The sequence below is a fragment of the Musca autumnalis genome, unplaced genomic scaffold (genome assembly GCF_047663935.1).
Source record: "Musca autumnalis isolate F117 unplaced genomic scaffold, ASM4766393v1 scaffold_2, whole genome shotgun sequence".
In the NCBI taxonomy this organism is placed as follows: Eukaryota; Metazoa; Arthropoda; class Insecta; order Diptera; family Muscidae; genus Musca; species Musca autumnalis.
In genome coordinates this window covers 167,045,156-167,064,480 of record NW_027411755.1, presented here as the reverse complement: position 1 = coordinate 167,064,480, position 19,325 = coordinate 167,045,156, and the positions used below count along the sequence as shown (strand labels likewise).

The 19,325-nt window shown below is 36.1% G+C and overlaps 1 protein-coding gene across 19 annotated transcripts in view; it reads right to left on the bottom strand.

The window, feature by feature from the left end:
- Window positions 1-19,325, bottom strand: part of Sam-S (S-adenosylmethionine Synthetase) — a 48,070-nt gene that overhangs the window by 10,674 nt on the left and 18,071 nt on the right. For 10 of the 19 annotated variants that reach the window (XR_012410502.1, XR_012410501.1, XR_012410503.1 and 7 more), the window contains exons 3-5: window positions 12,960-13,037; window positions 5,964-6,086; window positions 253-365 (exon numbers count right to left, since the gene is read on the bottom strand). Coding sequence is in view for 14 of the 19 variants with exons in the window: in XM_073969849.1 (XP_073825950.1) it covers window positions 253-365; window positions 5,964-6,086; window positions 12,960-13,037 (314 nt within the window). In the remaining 5 variants the exon portion in view is untranslated. Of the gene's footprint in view, window positions 1-252; window positions 366-5,671; window positions 5,785-5,963; window positions 6,087-12,959; window positions 13,038-19,325 lie in introns of all 19 variants that reach the window. The other 9 variants (XR_012410505.1, XR_012410504.1, XM_073969852.1 and 6 more) reach the window with 1 other exon arrangement.

Sequence of the window (19,325 nt, the reverse complement as noted above, 5' to 3'; positions counted from 1 at the left end):
TGCTCTTGCAAAAGAAAAAATAAATTTGAGTTAGGAAAATGTAAAAAAGGTGTATTCAACAACCAAATATTATTAAGACAGATATAAGGCTAGCTGCTAAAAGCGGGCCTAGTAAAGAAAAAATAATTATTAACTAATAAAAAGTCAGTTACAAACAGTGAAAAATAAAAAGATTCTTTTTGTACAAAGACGTGAAAAAAGGATAGCGCAAACGTCTATTTTTAATTTTGGATATTTTTATGAAAGGCACACCTGATCTCCGGCACCGATTTCTTCTTCAGCGCGATTTACGTGCACTCCAGCGGCAATTTCCGGTGATTGCTGGTCCAAGGCTAACAAAACGTTGCATGTCTTATAATCGAAACCTGTTGTTGTTGCCATTATTGAATGTTTTTTTATTATTATTTGAATTATTAAAAAAGAAAGAAATGCACACCATTATATTATATAACATAAAAAATATAAAAATATTATATCATAAAATATCTTCCTGTTCTCCTGTAAAATTCTTTAAAAAGTTTTAAATAACCCAGAATAAAACAAACACAACGGCGGTTATTCTGAACGAAAATACCCCGTAAGTTTTGTATTTCCGCGTTTCAACTTAAATGAGAAAGTGAGAAAACTCACGATGAATTTACGTTCAGAATAACCCACAAACATTAGTTACAGTAGAACCCCGATAATTCTTAATGACAAGGAATTCCGTAATTTTTTCGAATACCAATGTTAAGAAAATAAAAAATAAAAACATTTTTGAATGAATCAACATTTTTCGAATTATTGAGATTTCTAAATTTAATTTACATTAATTATCGGAGTTCTACTGCATATCCCAAAATTGGACAAACACAAACATAAACATTGCAAGAGGACGACAGACATAAAAACCAACGTTGAAACCAGTTTGAAACACTGGTTATGGTTGAATTGCCCCTACATGATTTTAGAGAAACCCGCTTTGACGTGCATGAATGGATGATAAATAATATTGAAAATCGACTTGTTTATTTCTAGAAAAATAAAAATACCTATTGAAAGGAACAAAGGATAAGCTAAGCAAAAAAAAATTGAGCAATGCCTCTTAGTAATCCATGGAATCATTTCCATTACACTGTGCAACACTGGAAATGCAAACAACTTCTAATTGGTATTTTCTGAAAGTACATATTGAGACTACAAAAACCTTAATTGGGTTTTGTGTTCTTAGATCGGGTTTAGATTTTATGACCTCATTTAAACCGGCCTGAAATGAGCCTTTTTTCTAGTGATCAGACTTTTATCTCCGAAACTAATAAGAATTTTGCTTTGCAGTCTTCAGCAATATTGTAGCCCTAAAGTAGTAGAAATGTGTCAAACAGATGAACTAGGAAAAGCTGCATCTAGCTCATCAAACTCGTTAAAATATAGAAAAGTTTACATAATTTCTGAAATTCTGGTCACTAACAACTAAACTGTTGGGAGTTGAAACAGGTAACCATTCCAAAAATTTTCCAAATAATGTGACCATCAATTCTTCAGAATATTCTGAAACTCTAAAATGGTTATTTCACGTTGTTTAAGGGGTATTTCATAACATACCTTTTACAAAACTTATTTCAAACAATGTTTACACAGGCTGTTTATTCTTATGTTGGGGATTTCAATGAATTATTGAAATATTTACCAAATTGTTGTTGCAAAATTTGCTATAAACATGGCGATAGAGGCATTTAACAACAATATAATGTTCTGAAGAGTTGTGTATTACATTCCAGAGAATATTTTCGCAAAATGTAACACTAAGAACAATTTAACATTTTGGGAGATACGCTGTGAAATATACACAAATTATAGAATTTGTAGATATATTAAAAATTTGAGGCAATAAATGCAGATTTTCGAGTTCACTATTCCTCCAAATATTTTCTTCTTGCTCTTATCTACAAGTTTGCTGCAGATGTCAAAACAAGATTCGTATTGGTTTCAGAGATACAGCCCCGATTTCTTTTAAAAATTCGATCTTTAACCATGTTTAGATGAGGCCATAAAAACCGAACCCGATTTAAAAAAACAAAACCCAAATATGGTTTTTGCCTATTGGTCCTCTACTTTCATAAAATTCTAGACAGAAGTTGTTTGCACGCGATTGTCTCAAAAATGTTGCACAGTGTTATATGATTTCATATCTATTGTAGATCATCAATGGAAACATCGTCTCTCTTTAATCGATCGATCAATTTTGGTACATATTATAGACTCTATTATTAGAAGGCTAATACAGTCTTTTACACTATTGTAGTTAGCTAACGTAGTCCGGCTGGCAAACATTGTCCTCAGATGCTACAGGTACAAAAGTATCACAAGAGACTGACAACAAACCCCTGCATTGAGAGCTGACGTTGGCACCGGCCGATACGATTCCCAAACTCTCCAGGTGGAAAACAGAACTCTCCTGTTTCATCCACCGCCTCAATAGTGGCTAGAAGAATCATAAAGGGACCTGGCGACTATTCTATGATTATTTTTATAGTTTCATCGATAGGGATCCTAATATGATGACTGAGAAAGATTTTTAGGGGAATTGAGTTGAATGCTTGGGTTTGTGAGATTTGTACCCTCATATACCCAGTATAATTCTCTTTCCAAACCTGCAACCTACTTATTGGAAGGTAATATTACCTGACTCGTGGATATTGACAGAAAGTGAGTCTGTCCGTGGCCGCGAAACACGAAGGAAATCTCAAAAAGAAAAAATCAAAATGCTGTTAGAATGGTGGAACCCGCAAAGCTGAAAATTGTGAAAACTCCAACCAAGCCGTAACTAGCAGTTGTAGCTCCGTCTGAGTCGGGGTCGCATAACCCCTTGGTAAGAGTACCATATCATAAAATCACGTGAATAGGCAGGTTGTTGGGACATTTTCCTTTATGGGACTAGGAACAACCTGAGAATCTAAATATTTCTCGCAACAGCAATGTGTGAAAAGGCCTAGATCATCTGAGGATGCCCATTCGTCCCCTAAGAGAACCATGGCTCGGCGACATGCCTGCTCATCTAATTAACGAGCGACAGCACCAACGGATGAATCTCATGAAGCCGATACGTTCATCAGAGGTAAAAGACCTCATGAGATACATCTCTTGGCGTTCTTCTTCTGAGGAGAGTCATCTAAACGGATACCGTGGATGAAAATAAGATGAGGTTCGGAAGAGTAAGTCCTTATAAGGGATTCAAAATCTAAGATATCAAAAATACCACCGAACGGCTCAAAATCCGATTTCCAGCTCCCAAGTTTCTCATCTGGCTTAAAACAGTTGGTGGGCCGAGCGAAACCAAGCCCTATAGGTACAAGAGTCAGTAGGAGGAACATTTAGTTGTCTGCAATAGCGGTAACCTTTTCTGCAACTTTAAGTCTGCAATAGCGGTGAACTTTTATGCGACTTTAACCCAGATATGCCCATTGCTTGATCGTGATCATTTTAAAAGTATTTTTATATTATTTTAGAAGCAAATGTGAAATAATAACAGTATGTTTATATGTTTTTTAAAAATTTTTTTAAAAAAGTGGGTTTTGAGGCCACTTTTGGACACAGGGTTTTATCTTATAACTGGGAGTTATGGGACACAAAACGTTTGACATATAGTCCAAAGACATCTTTTCGGCACCTAGTTAACGTTTTTTCGTAGTAGGCTCCACATCGTGTATGTTTTCGTTATAAAACTACCCAATAATTAATCGGTCATAACGCAAATCATTGTAAAAACTAAGCGATAGGTGGCAACTTCGATTAACTAGACCTCAAAACTCAAAAATAGTAGCTCAAAATAATGGAATCACATAATATCCCAAGAGCTACAGATGTGTACTGAGTATATCACCAAAATAAACGGTACTTTGATAAACATAACATATCAAATTAGCAAGAATTTTGTGTGTTCTATATATAGGACGTTGGGCATATGTGGGTTAAGCCCCACCAATTCAGCCAAACCGCACTTGCAGTCAATGATGGCGAACTGTATGGGGTCTTCTGGGGCCGGTCCATCCGATGATATTGTAGGACGTCCAAGGAAAGAGTCCCCACAGTCCCCCCAGTTGGTAGATATAGGCCAAAAATTTGGAGAATGCGACGACAAGCAAGCATAGTCGCAGGGGTCTACAACTGGAGGTACTAAAGTCTCCTCAATGGTAGGTTATTTGCTAGTCTTGAACTGAAGTAGGATGATAATGCTACGTGTGGAATAGCCCCGATCTGAAAGTAACGAACATTGAGATGCCGGCCACAGTGCGTGCATCAGCTAATCGAATGTAATCGTCTTAGGCTTACAGGAGTGTAGAATTAGGACAGTCAACTCTTTACAAAGAAGTCATTGTCATTAACTGCGACATAAGTAGTCAATTAGAAGATTTCCAAAAGCAGTAAGCTGACTCTTATTGGCAGTGAATCGAACTGGAGGACGTACCGTATAACATGAAAAACTGGTAACTGTTATCAGTTAAGGGGAAGTGTCTTATTTTGGATTATGGAGGAACGGTCTATATCGCCACAAATCACTTTCTCTGATACCGATGTTGCAAAACATAAGTTTCTAGTCGGTTTCCTGCTTATGCTGAACGACCAACCTACTGAATTTGTTGACAATTCCGTGTTTTGACGAAGTTCCTCGCACTTATTTGATCTGAGGTATTGGGATAACTGATTCATAGAAAGTGGTTGAACAAATTACGTTCGTGATAAACTTTCAGAAAATAAACAATTGAATTGAACAAAGTTGTGATGAAGTATGGGCAGTCTTCTGCCAGAGACGATTATGAAGAAATATTCTGATCCAAGAAAAAAGTAGGGTAGGACTGAGTGTTACCAAGGACTGAATGGTACAATGAGAATGTAAGTCCTCTTGTACCAAACGTTTATGGCATTCCACAAGTGACCTAATGTGATCAGCTATTAAACTGTGCTGCTTAATGTGTATATTACCTCTGTCTCCGCGGTTTGATTGTGGTTCGCAGTCACACTCTCCTTGTTCGAGAGTTTTATGTAAATCTAATCGTTACCATTTCAATATTGTATTTGTGGCAAAATGTAGGATTTCTGGACTCACTGCCGCTTGTCGCATGAACCTTATGGTGTGGTTTATTATTATTTAGGAACATAACCCATTTTCTACTTACAAAAATTATTATATAGTAGGAGAAATTGGATTAAAAGATATATATTTAGTACACTTTACGAAATTACTCCTTATATTTCCAGAGGATTTAAAAATTGAGTTATCCTAACTTTATTATGTTCAAAAACTTAACATTTTGCCTGTTCCTTCTAAACATTGCTCAATTTTCCTATAATTTCTCCATATTTATTAACAAGATTTTGAATATAATCAAGTTTCTATATTCATCTGAAAGAGCAATAAATTATGAAAATTATTTTCCCCAATTAGATTTTTTAGATTTGGTGGTTTAATGGATTAGTTTTTGTTTAATAAATAATGAACATTCTTTTTTAATAAGAAGGTAAGAGATTAATGAATTGGCGACCATGAATGGTAACAAAAAACAAATAAAAATAAAAAATAAATAGAGCGAAAAAAACATTTCGAGAAATTTGAAGGCGCCATAACGAACAAATCTTATTTAATAGAGACACACTGATGAAGTACTATAGTAGAGAATTTCAGCCAAAACAATACCTGATCACCAGCGCCGACATCTTCTTGATCACGATTGACATGGACACCATTGGCAATATCAGGAGACTGTTGTTCGAGGGCAACAAGTAAATTTAAAGTTTTCCAATCGAAGCCTTAATAATTGTACAAAAATTAGGGGGGAAGGGAAATTTAAATTATAAATATAGGTTAAACAAAAAAGGGATAACAAAAAAGACCTCAAATGCCTATCATTTCGAAACCCCCATTAAAAATAAAATTGAAATCGTTTGTCTCTTCTACGAGTTTCTACCTCTCATCTAAAAATACTTACCCTTTGAGGAATCATCGTAGCCAATGTGTTTAACTGTTTCGCGTACAACCTTTTGATAATCCACCACAGCTTTGGAGGTAATTTCACCGCACAACAAAATCATACCGGTTTTAGCAACAGTTTCTATAAGAAAAAAAAACAGAAACAATTAACAGAATGTTTATTTTATTTCAAGTAGCGCACACGCTTTGTCATGATCGAAAATGTATTAATAACACACAAAATTCAAAAGAACAGAACTATTTGTTTGATTAGCAAAGGGCGGTGGCCAATGTGTTTATTTGCATAAGACGACGACTTCAGACGCCAAAAAGGCTTTAAATTCGAAACTTAATCCATTCCTTTATCTTAATTGAAAGAGGCGCAAAATTTGAGAAATCATTAAACAAATTGGAAATATAGCGAGAAGAGTTTCAAAGTACGCTGTAATTTGAACATAATATAAACAACATAGTTTATTTGTATCCTCCAATTATGGGATTTAGTGTACACTAAGTTGTCATCTCATGAGTAGGTTACACAATAGGGGAATCTTAAAGAATTAAATTGGCACAGATTGGTTACGAAAATGAAAAATCCATGTTGCCCAAGATTGAACAAAATTAAAAAAGTAAAAACAGGATGGGACCTCTTAAAACGATTTTTTTCGACGAACTGGTGGGAAACGGCCTTTTATCTCCACTCCCAGAGATAGGTAATAGGCTCAAAAGACCTCCCCTATCATTGCTTTAAAACGTTGTACTTGTTATTCACGGAGATGATAGCCAACATATTTTTTTTTTTTTTTTTTTGCAACGAACCAAGGCACAATCGAAAATGTGAACCAAGGACTAACAGCTGCTAAGTATAAAAAAATCAACGTTGCCGAATATGATAAGAAGTTTAAGGGATCACTGCAAGATTCGATCTAGAATAAACTGAATAATTGTAGGTAGGTCTGAACAGCCAGTACTAATTCATGAAGAACGCTCGACTGTATAAATATATTTGGATTTCTAACCAAGTAGGATGTGAGCAAGAGCAGTAACCCTGGCAATGGATTTGTGTGATTAATTGGATATAGTCGTTCCGTTCCATTCTTGTAGTGTTTTGTATTTTTCACGTGTATCTATCAATGAGAAACATGATTACTACAAAAGTTGGTGAGGGAATTCTAGCCAGGTGCTTCTAAGGCCTTCAGCCAATTCTTGCCGACCATAACAGACCTCATGCAGCGTGCTTTAGTGCAGCTGTCTCGCTGGGCTCACGCCAATGGACTGGGTGTGAATCCAACGAAGACTGAGCTCGTACTCTACACGAAGAAGCGCAAAATTCCCGATTTTCCGCTACCAAAACTGGAAGGTGTTGCCCTAAAACTTTCATCGGAAACCAAATACCTTGGTGTTATCCTGGATCAACGCCTTAATTGGAAAAGGAACACTGAAGATAGGGTCAAGAGGGGTTTTATGGCACTCTATTCCTAAAAGTTGGGGTCTGAGACCAAAGATCGTACACTGGCTGTACGATACGGTGGTCCTCCCTATTCTTACCTATCGTGGGCTTGTCTGGTGGCATGCTCTCGGGAACAGTGCACTTCTGTCCAAATTATCAAGTGTTCAAAGAGCCCTCAAGTCGTGGACCATAAACTCAAAAGCTATCCTTAACTGCAAAAATGCTCTGCTTGAAGTACGTGATATCGTTGGCCTTTTCCAGGTCACAGTGATATAGAGGGAAACGAACATGCGGATGAACTAGCAAGGGGTGGATCTCAGTCGACTGACTTACCAGTTGAGTAATCTATCAGACCACCAAAGTGCTACTACATCCGGAAACTTCGCGGTTTCTTTCTTGAGAAGGCAGGGTAAAGATGGCACAGGGAACCTGGTTGTAAGGTATCCAAGGCAATCTGGCCTAGCTACTCTCAATATAGAACCAATTCTCTCTTCTCACTTAAAAAGTTAGGGATAAGGACCACTGTAGGACTCATTACGGGTCATAACTTGGTCAGGTCCCTAACTTCTAGATGGGACAACAATAGTGTAGACTATTGTAGACTATGTCAAGACCCAGAAGAAACAGAGACGGTCGAACATCTACTAGATATGAGATAAATACTCTGACTTTCTTTTCCGACATAGATCCCATCTACATATATCAATTTGCCAAAAATCTTAATTGGCTTGGCAAACAAAATTAATCAACCACTCTTCTATTCTTCTTCACACAGGGGGATAGAAACCGGCTCAGCTTTAAACCATATCCATACTACATCATCTCCACTGCATCAACACATTCTTAACTACATCAACATATCTTCAACTACAGCAGCCACATTCCCACATCCACAACTTCATCACATCCATATCTCCAACTTCAGCAGACACACACCCACATCCATAACTTAATCACATCCATAAAACCAAAACTCCACCTCATCAGAATCAGCAATAGACAAACCACCGCATAACATCCACCATTTACACCAGCACACATCACCATCGCAACCTGAACAACCAACACTTCAAACTCTACAATAGACCTATCGCAACACTCAACTCTTTTCTAAGGATGATCACAATGGACCTCAAGGTCTCCGAGTGAAGTAGCTGCCAACAACGGTAGCTGCGCGTCCTATAACCAAACCAAACCAAACCAAGGCCTTCAAAAAACAGTGCTATTGAAGTAAACAACATGCCGTTGGCTCTGTACCGGATTGACCCAAAACCATAGATGTTTCGGTCAGCGATTGCCAAGTCAGTACATATTTGTGTTGCTACAGAAACAACAACAACAAGGAAGCAAAAGGGGATTCCAATAAACCCTTCAAAAATGTTATGTGTTAGGAACGTCATGTTGCTTTAAAACCAAAGACTATTCCAAAAACAATTGCGAATGTGTTTGTGATATAATGCGATCCCAAAGGTTAGCAAACGAGCAGAAGCAAAAGACCTGTAAAAGTGAGCAGTGGGCGATTGAGAAACCCAACAAAGGAGCTAGTGTCTGGAAGGATATGAGTGTGTGGTCGGAAAACCTTACTAAGTAAAAAAGCATAAGTCGATTTTGCCGACAGAGATATTCCCTCAGCCTGTGTGAATTGAAACTCTTTTTCTCTTTAAAAATTATGTATTTAGAGGGTTTTCAGAATTTTTGACATATGAACTTCCAGATCGCGCCCAAAGGCGTGACGGATTAGGTACCCAGCAAAATAAATTGGAAGTAGTGCAATGTGGACTAGTTCTTTCACGGCATGTTTTGATGCAGTTCAAACGAAGTCGTGAAAAAGGCACTCCAGTCCTCACATTTTAACCGCATTTGGATGCAATCCAAAGAATCACATCCAATTGTCACATTTTAACAACATCCGGATGCAGTTCAACGGAGTCGTGAAAAAGGCACTCCAATTCCTCACAATTTAACAGCATCTGGATGCAGTCCAAACGGAGTCGTGAAGAAGGCACTCCGTTCACTACATTTTATTAGCAGTTCTTAGAGATCCCTACACGTTCATAAATCAGTGTATACATCTCTACAGGCAGCGGCATACATTTTATAAAAAGAAATAAGCGTGTTAAAATTTCCAAAAATTTGGTAATACAAACTACAAAATATTTAATTTGTGAACATTTTTCCGGTAACTCACGAGAAGAAAATTTCCCAATGGAGTGCTGTTGGAGTACATGTCGAAATCTTAACTGGTGATGGCAAGACCCAAATAGCAGATGAAGCATAAACAATTCAGCTTGGATTAAATAGAGAGTGGAGGAAACACGCATGTTTGCGATTGAATTCAATGGAGAATTTTCATAATTTGTGTTAATGTAATAAAGTTCTTAATATTTTTGTTCTCCACAAATAATAAATGCATTTTATTTGTTCTGGGATATTTTGTAATGGCTTGCACAAAAACACGTGCTTTGGACTGCATCCTATTCTACCCCAAAGGGTTAGTTAAAATGCAATGCCAAAGGGTCAGTTAAAATGCAGTGCCAGAGGATCAGTTAAAATGCAGTGCCAACGGGTCAGTTAAAATGCAGTGCATTGGAGTGCCTCTTTCAGTAGTCACGCTCTTGTAAAAATCATGAGTGAAAATGCATAATTTGATGCACTTCCAGATCACTTGTACATATCATTTAACTGCCTCTTTGGAGGCAAACTTTTTGCTGGGTACCTAAAGGGAAGGACTGACATAATCCATTTGGGGAGTGGGCATATTTTGGGAGTCATTTCGATATCGCGCCCACTAGTCATTTCAGTAAGTCACCGTATAATTAAATGCCTTTAGGCCATTATATCAGGAAGCAAGGACTTGCCCACGAAAAACATAATATCGCTGTAAACAGGACCACAAGGAGTACCTTTGGTAAAAATTTCGAAGGGTCCTAGAACAGACCTTAAACTGCACTTAAAAAAAATTGTTGACCTTTTGTGTGGGAGTGGACCGATATGACCCATTTTCGAACATAAACCAAGTTTGGACAAAATATTACGAGATCGAAAGTATGGACCAAATCATATGTTCCGTTTATGAGACATCGCGCTTACCATGTTAGCGAATATATTGGAACAGTATTTGGGAGGTACATGACCGATAAGTACCATCTTCGAAGTTTGTCTAAAATTTGTGGACCGATATGACCCATTTTCGCACTTAAACTAAGTTTGGACAAAATATTATGAGATCGAAAGTATGGATCAAATCATATATTCCGTTTATGAGACATCGCGCTTACCATGTTAGGGAATATATTCGAACAGTATTTGGGGAGGTACAGGACCGATAAGTACCATTTTCGAACTTTGTCTAAAATTTGCAGAAATATTACGACATGCTAAGACTGGAACAATCCAGTTCGATAGTTGTCGTGCTCACCAGCCACAACATATAGTGGCCGCCCCAAAGAGTTTTTAAAGATTTTCTAAGGACATATGGACTTGCCCCTCAAAAAACTTGTACCATCGGACACTCAAATCAAAACAATTCGAGAGGAGGTTTTAAACTGCACTTTTCACAAATTTTGTCTGGGAGGTGCGCGAAGGAGTGGACCGATGGAGTCCATATTGGAAACTCACCTATGTCTGGTAGAAATTTTGCGATGTGCTAGATATGGACCAACTTTGTTACTGTTATAGTCCCAGCAAAATAAATTGGAAGTAGTGCAATTTAGACTGCTTCTATCACGGCATGTTTTGATGCCGTTCAAACGGAGTCGTGAAAAAGGCACTCCAATCCTCACATTTTAACCGCATTTGGATGCAATCCAAAGAATCACATCCACTTGTCACATTTTAACAACATCCGGATGCAGTTCAACGGAGTCGTGAAAAAGGCACTCCAATTCCTCACAATTTAACAGCATCCGGATGCAGTCCAAACGGAGTCGTGAAAAAGGCACTCCGTTCGCTACATTTTATTAGCAGTTGTTAGAGATCCCTATATGTACATAAATCAGATTGTACATCTCTACAGGCAGCGGCTTTCATTTTCCAAAAAGAGATAATCGTGTTAACATGTCCAAACATTTGTTAATACAAACTAAATAATAATTAATATTTAATTTGTGAACATTTTTCCGGCAACTCACCAGAAGAAAATTTCCGAATGGAGTGCTGTTGGAGTACGTGTCGAAATCTTAACTGGTGATGGGAAGACAACCCATTTAGCAAATGAAGCAAAAACAGTTCAGCTTGGAACAAATGCAAGCGGAGGAAACACGCATGTTTGCGATTGAATTCAATGGAGAATTTTCATCATTTGTGTTAATGTAATAAAGTTGTTAATATTTTTGTTTTGCACAAATAATAAATGCATTTTATTTGTTCTGGCATATTTTGTAATGGCTTGCACAATTTCCGCAGAATGCCTGTACCAAACACGTGCTTTGGACTGCCTCCTATTCTACCCCAAAGGGTTAGTTAAAATGCAATGCCAAAGGGACAGTTAAAATGCAGTGCCAGAGGGTCAGTTAAAATGCAGTGCAAAAGGGTTAGTTAAAATGCAATGCCAAAGGGTCAGTTAAAATGCAGTGCCAAAGGGTTAGTTAAAATGCAGTGCTTTGGAGTGCATCTTTCAGTAGTCACGCTCTTGTAAAAATCATCAGTGAAAATGCATAATTTGATGCACATCCAGATCACTTGTACATATCATTTAACTGCATCTTTGGAGGCAAACATTTTGCTGGGGTGTTATAGTGCACACCATTTATCGATCTTAAACGTAGTTTGAAACAAAATATTACGAGGGCCAAATTTTAAACCGAATCGGTTGATCCGTTCGAGAGTTATTGTGCGAGCCAGACAGACGGACGGACATGGTTAATCGATTCCAAATTGTCTGAAACGGATTTGGTCCAAACATAAATGAGGTCTAAAACTATTATTTCGATGTGACACACGATGTGTAAAGGCTGATGGTATAAAAAGTGGTCTGAAGGCATGTTTATCAATCTACTCGAGCACAGTAATAGAAAGCTCACTGTTTTAACATTAGGCCGAGGCGATTTAATAACCTTAATGAGCGCTTCGCGTTTCTGATTCCTAGTATTGTAATGGAAAAAGCCCACTAGACCATATGTCTACGGTAAAAATCGAGCCTCACGATTTTGACTTGAAGACAAAAATTGTAGCCAAGAAAATAATTAAGAACTCTCTAGTACATCGCAAAAGCATTTTGCCTTCCGAAAGCCTTTTTTATTTTTATATTAGGTGAATTAGAAAGCCACTCTTTTGGGGACAAACCCATATCGATTCGTGCAACATTAAACGCTTCAGTAGAAGTGTACAAAATTGAATGATTAGGTGTATCAGGACAATTGTATTGTGTCTTCAATGGGCTGATTTCGAAGAGAATATGGCAAATCTATCTGAAGATTAAATTGTTCATATTTCATAACTGGAGAATTTTGTTCGAAATCATTTTTTGAGAAAAGTTTAAATTAAATTCTAGCTATATTGTGTGTTAGAATATAAAAAATATTATTAAAAAAAATGATCATGACTGTAAAAATAAATTATAATTACCACAAGCAACTTTGGCATCGGGATCTTGTTTTAAGTGGGCATCCAAAATGGCGTCACTGATTTGATCGCACATTTTATCTGTAAAAAAGTGAAAAAACAAATCATTAGAAAATATTCAAAATCACAAAAAAAGATTACATATAAATCTAACAATAAACATTTGCTGCAGTTGTTTCAATAAAGACATGAAGAAAACATTAAAAATCACCACAAAGAAGAAGCTTTGGGAAACCTGCAACACGAGTAATCGCACGCGCATTCAAAATTTCACATTATAAATCATATAGCTAGACGAAAAAGAAGCTAAGAAGCGTAAACGACCAAAAAAAAATGTGCAATCTCAGGCAGTTGTGAATATGCATGTAATTCAATGCCAATGTGTCTAGATGAAATAAAACTCGGAAGAGTGTGTTGTGGTGTCGCGTCCATTTCATATCTATTACACCACATCATTAAGTATGTACGAACGACGTATGCATATATGCATTTTAGAAAGATTTTGAAAATGAAATTAAAAAATCTACCATAAATTCATGATGATGTGACAGAATAAAACACCAAAACGGCAACCACGAGAAGGCCATTGTTCTTCAAATGTGTGATATATTATGTTCGCAGTGAACATAACAGAACATTGTAAGACATGCAGTTTTTCGATGACGTCGTCGGAAAAAATGAAACGAAACACAATGCCAAAGGAGCACAATACACGTTGAGCTAATTGGCACAAGCGCCAATTTGATAGTCCACCACATCTTTATTTTAAATAATCAAAGATAATTTTCAAGAAATTATAAAGACTTAAGCCATAATGGCAGACAGAAAATAATAGAGGTAGCATGTCTCAATGTTCCAAAAAATATAGGCTTTTATTGATATTCTTTATTTTAAATAGGATTTTGGTCATAACGTATATAGGTAATACGGACGCTCAAAGAGCGTTATTGTGGTAGAAAGGTATTTTTCTACGTCACGCCGGGTGTTAGATACTGCTGTTATACACAAGTGTAGATTGATTAGGAATATCGATGGCTATTGGAAATATGTATATGTAAATTAGAAATATAAATATAATTCACATATAACATGCAATAATTTCTAGATTTGAAAATCACGAAATCCCAAATCAACAATTTCTCAATCGTGTTCCCTATCGTGTTCCCTATCTCCACACCATCGAAAGATCTGTATTACAAAAAAGAAGAAAACAACAGACAATAAAAGTTCAACGACAATAATTAGTGGATTCCGTCTCTATATTTATTTATTTACATACAGTGTTGTGCATATCAAAAGCAACAAATCTAGGATTTTGCAGTAATTCAATTTTTGGATCCGTTACAATTTTTAAAAATGTAATATATTGTGGCCAGTTGTTCTTTATTATGTACAGAGAGCTTCCAACAAGTTGTTTTTGTACTTTGTCGTTGGATGGGATAACAACAACAATAATATTGGCTGATCCTCGAGAACGGGGATTGCAACACAAAAGCAACAATAGAATATTATTAAAAATTGTAGTGTCATCGGTGTTATTTAACTGTACTTTTGACTTAAATTTGCCTTTTGGGGCATGGTAGTGTCATTTTAGAAAGGATTTGCATTTGTTATCCTAACAGGGTTGCCACTTTCTACCACTTTTCCCATGGTCTGGGGAAAATCTCATAATACCCTCAAATCAAAAATTGTTTCCCTCATATAAACATCTAAATTTTAAAATGTTCATTCGGAAAGTGGATTAATATCAACCGTTCTTTTGTTTGCCGCATAATAAAAAAGTTAAACAACCGAATAGTGGTAAATACGATACATCCTGGTGTAAACCCCTTGAGGCCATTGGCACATTGTGGCTAGAAACGTTGGAGAAACTTTAAAAATAATGCGAATAGAAACACCCAAGTATTAGTTGGGGCTCTTATTTCCGATACATGGCCCAGAGTACTTCGCAGAGGAAGTTTTGAAACCAATTTGAGAAGTTATACAGCTCCCAACTCAAACAACACAACGGTCAAGAACCCATAGTTTCAACCAACAGTGAGTAAAATATCCTTATATGGCTAAATCATACAGGTTTTTTATAATTTTTGGTATTAAATCTTATTTTTAATATAAATTATTGAAAATAAAATAAAAAAAATCTTATTGGGTCGCTTAAACCATATAAAACATTGCATTTTCTACCAGTGTTTCATAAATTGTCTTACTTTGGGTATGTCAATGGTTTCTTGGCCAGTGTATAACTTTTCAAATTGTTTTCAAAACTTCTTCTGCGAAGTACTCTAGGTCATATATCGGAAATAAGAGCCCCAACTAATTCTTGCAAGTTCCTATTAGCGTTATTTTTAAAGTTTCCCCAACGCTTTCCGCCAAAATGTGCCGATGGACTTGAGCGGTTTACACAAGGATGTATTGTGTTTACCAATATTTGATTTTTTAACTTTTTATTATGCGGCAAACAAAAGAACGGTTGATATTAATCCACTTTCCGAATGAATATTTTAAAATTTAAATGTTTATATGAGGGGAAAAAATTTTGATTTGAGGGTATTATGAGATTTTCCCCAGACCATGGGAAAAGTGGTAGAAAGTGGCAACCCTGTTAGGATAACAAATGCAAATCCTTTCTAAAATGACACTACCATGACCCAAAAGGCAAATTTAAGTCAAAAGTACAGTTAAATAACACCGATGACACTACAATTTTTAATAATATTCTATTGTTGCTTTTGTTTTGCAATCCCCGATCTCGAGGATCAGCCAATATTATTGTTGTTGTTATCCCATCCAACGACAAGGTACAAAAACAACTTGTTGGAAGCTCTCTGTACATAATAAAGAACAACTGGCCACAATATATTACATTTTTAAAAATTGTAACGGATCCAAAAATTGAATTACTGCAAAATCCTAGATTTGTTGCTTTTGATATGCACAACACTGTATATATTTAACTATAATGCAATATAGATCAGTGAGTACGGTGTTTAATAATTGCCTGGTCATTGTAAGGAAAACAGTGATAAGACAACAAATTTGCAACGTGTTCATTCGATTATTCCCCTCATATTTTCTGAGAAGGAAGGAAATTGTTATTCACTGGAAGTATCATTTTAATAAAAACAGAAATAAAATGTTTTTTCAAATTTAAGACAAGTCATTGAAATAAATTTAATTACAATGCATTTTCAAAATAATATCCAGAGATAACGATCTAAAATGTAATTAATCTATACTCAAAATTGTAATAACAATAAAGAGGACAAATTATATTATTCTAAGGTTAGACAGAGGTTATCAACCTCATACTACACTGGATGATTCATGTGGATCACAAAGCTAAGAATTAAAGAGCTGTCCGGAATGTAAGAGAAATAAAAAAGAAATAATATTATTATTACAACAGTTCAGAACTCTGTTTTATTCATAAAAACTCTAAACGTTTATCAGATGTAATTCGAAACATTTTAACTGTAATTTCAGAATGCCATTTGCAATTCGAAATATTTTTATGTAATTCGAAACATTTCGATTGTAATTCGAGAAATTTTAGTTGCACTGGCTCTATAATATTTGGTTTTTCGAATTACAAATAAAAACCAGTAAGGAAAGGATCAAAGTCGGGCGGAGCCGACTATATGATACCCTACAACACTGTGTATATGTAAAATATTTATCGGAGATATGTCCAGATCTTAACCGATTTCGATATAATTTGGCACATTTATTTCCATACCGAATTCAGTCACACATTCCAAATTTCATCGAAATCGGTAATACATAGCGTGTTTGGTACAGAAAATAAGTGAAATCGGCCGAAAATATGTATATATGGGAGCTATATCCAAATCTGAACCGATTTCGATATAATTTGGCAGACTTATTTCTAGACCGAATTCAGTCAAACATTCCAAATATCATTGAAATCGGAAATATATAGCGTATTTGGTGCTGCAAATACGCGAAATCGGCCGAAAATATATATGGGAGCTATATCCAAATCTGAAATGATTTCGATATAATTTGGCACACTTATTTCTAGACCGAATTCAGTCAAACATTCCAAATTTCATCAAAATCGGACGTATATAGCGTGTTTGGTGCAGCAAATACGTGAAATCGGGCGAACATATATATGGGAGCTATATCCAAATCTCAACCGATTTCGATATAATTTGGCACACTTATTTGTAGACCGAATTCAGTCACACATTCCAAATTTCATCGAAATCGGACATATATAGCGTGTGTGGTACAGAAAATATGTGAAATCGGCCGAAAATATATATGGGAGCTATATCCAAATCTGAACCGATTTCGATATAATTTGGCACACTTATTTCTAGACCGTATTCAGTCACACATTCAAAATTTCATCAAAATTGGACGTATATAGCGTGTTTGGTGCAAAAAATACGTGAAATCGGCCGAAAATATATATGGGAGCTATATCCAAATTTGTGCCGATTTTCACCAAAAGCAATAGCGTTCTTCCTATTTCTAAGAAAGTTGTAATCCCCAATTTTCAGCTGAATCGGACAAAAAATACGACCTGTACGTTGCGAACAAAAATACATGGACAGACGGACGGACATGCATAAATCGACTCAGAAAGTGATACATATAATCGCCAAAAGGAACTGTGGGTCTATTTCGTTTCCTTTTGTATGTTACATACAAATGCACAATGACATAATACCCCTTACCACGGTGTGGTGTAGGGTATAATGATTCGAATTACAAATGGAATAAATCGAAATTCCAATGGAATAATACGAATTTCAAATGGAATAATTAAAATTACAAATAGATTACAAATCGGTTCGAAAGTTGTCGTGCGCTCACATGGTGGCCATAGGGGTTTTTTACAGGTTTCAGGTGATTTTCTCAGGAATTTTAGACTTGACCCTAAAAAGCTTGTATAGTCGTAAGAGGGACGGCGAATACAAGTTGTCGCAAAAGAAATTAAAGCGATTCAAGAGGAGGCCTTAAATTACACTTATACGAAATTTTTTCGCACAGGAAGGAGTATAATGATAAAGTCAGTCCAAGCCTAATCTATTCCTTGAAGTAATATTACCATATGCAAAGTTATGACCAATTCGGCAGTTATCATGCGCAACATTTTAGCGACATTTTTCAACATTTGTGGGGAAGGTGCCTGCCCTGGACCGATATATCTTCGAACTTAAACTTCGTTTGGACAAAACATTACGATACCGAAAATTTGAACGAAATCGGACCGATCCGTTCGAGATCTATCGTGCGCACCAGCCAGCGAGATAGACTGACGGACATGGCTAAATCAACTCTAGGTTGTCTGAAACGGATTTCGTCCAAACACAGCATAATTTCGATGAGGCAGAATTTTGGTCGTATCAAAGTGTATCAGCCTAAAGGCTGAGGGCATAAATAGGCATGGAGAAACAAAACAATCTCCAAAACAACATAAAAAAACAAACCACATTTGTGTCTGAAAATTGGTAAAATTTTTAATATACATATATTTTTTTATCGTTAATCTTGGAAGACACGTAACGCCCACCTAAGTCATATTTGGAACTCTACCTTTCCATTGATTCCAATTATGTTGATATACTTGGTCATATAACAAAGTTACACCCTAATAAATACATAGATACCATATTCTAGAGTAGCTTTAGTCTGCGACAAACTATTTAATGTTTGGTAAAAACTGGTGGCTCATATTAATAGTGGATAATCTCAAACCCATGACTTACATTGGAAAAATATTCACAAGGTAGACAGACACCGGTGGGCATTATGACTAAAACCTTGGATCAAATTTAAATATCAATATATGGTCAAATCGTCCCATAATCCCAATTCTTATGCATGTCAAGGGGAGTAATTTTCAGTTGCCATCTGGGTCACAATTTTTACCGAGAACAACTTTACTTAATTTGATCGTTGAAAACAGTATCAAAACGCCTCCACATTGAATTGCCTTAATATGGAGAATAATTTTTTATGATTGAAATGTGGGTGAAGTTGTTCACCATGGCAAGAACTATATAGACCGCTGAGCATATAGTTATAGTTAGTTATCGATTTTCCGTTCAAATAAAGGTTAGAGCTTATAACAACCCTTGAATACCGAAGGGTATATGGTACGTCCTCTGACTCTGCACGTGCTACTACTTACTGGAAGGAAGTAATGACATTTTAAAAGGCAGAAAACTTAGTATTTAGCTATCAAAAGATTTCGGTTTGTCGCAGATTTTGACAATTTTTGTGGTTTCTTGGTTTTTTTACAATTAATAAATAGGTATCTTAGATTCTTCTTTTACCAAAAATGATTAAAAATTTATTAAAGAGGGTCGGTCTAAAAGGGACTATAGAATCGAC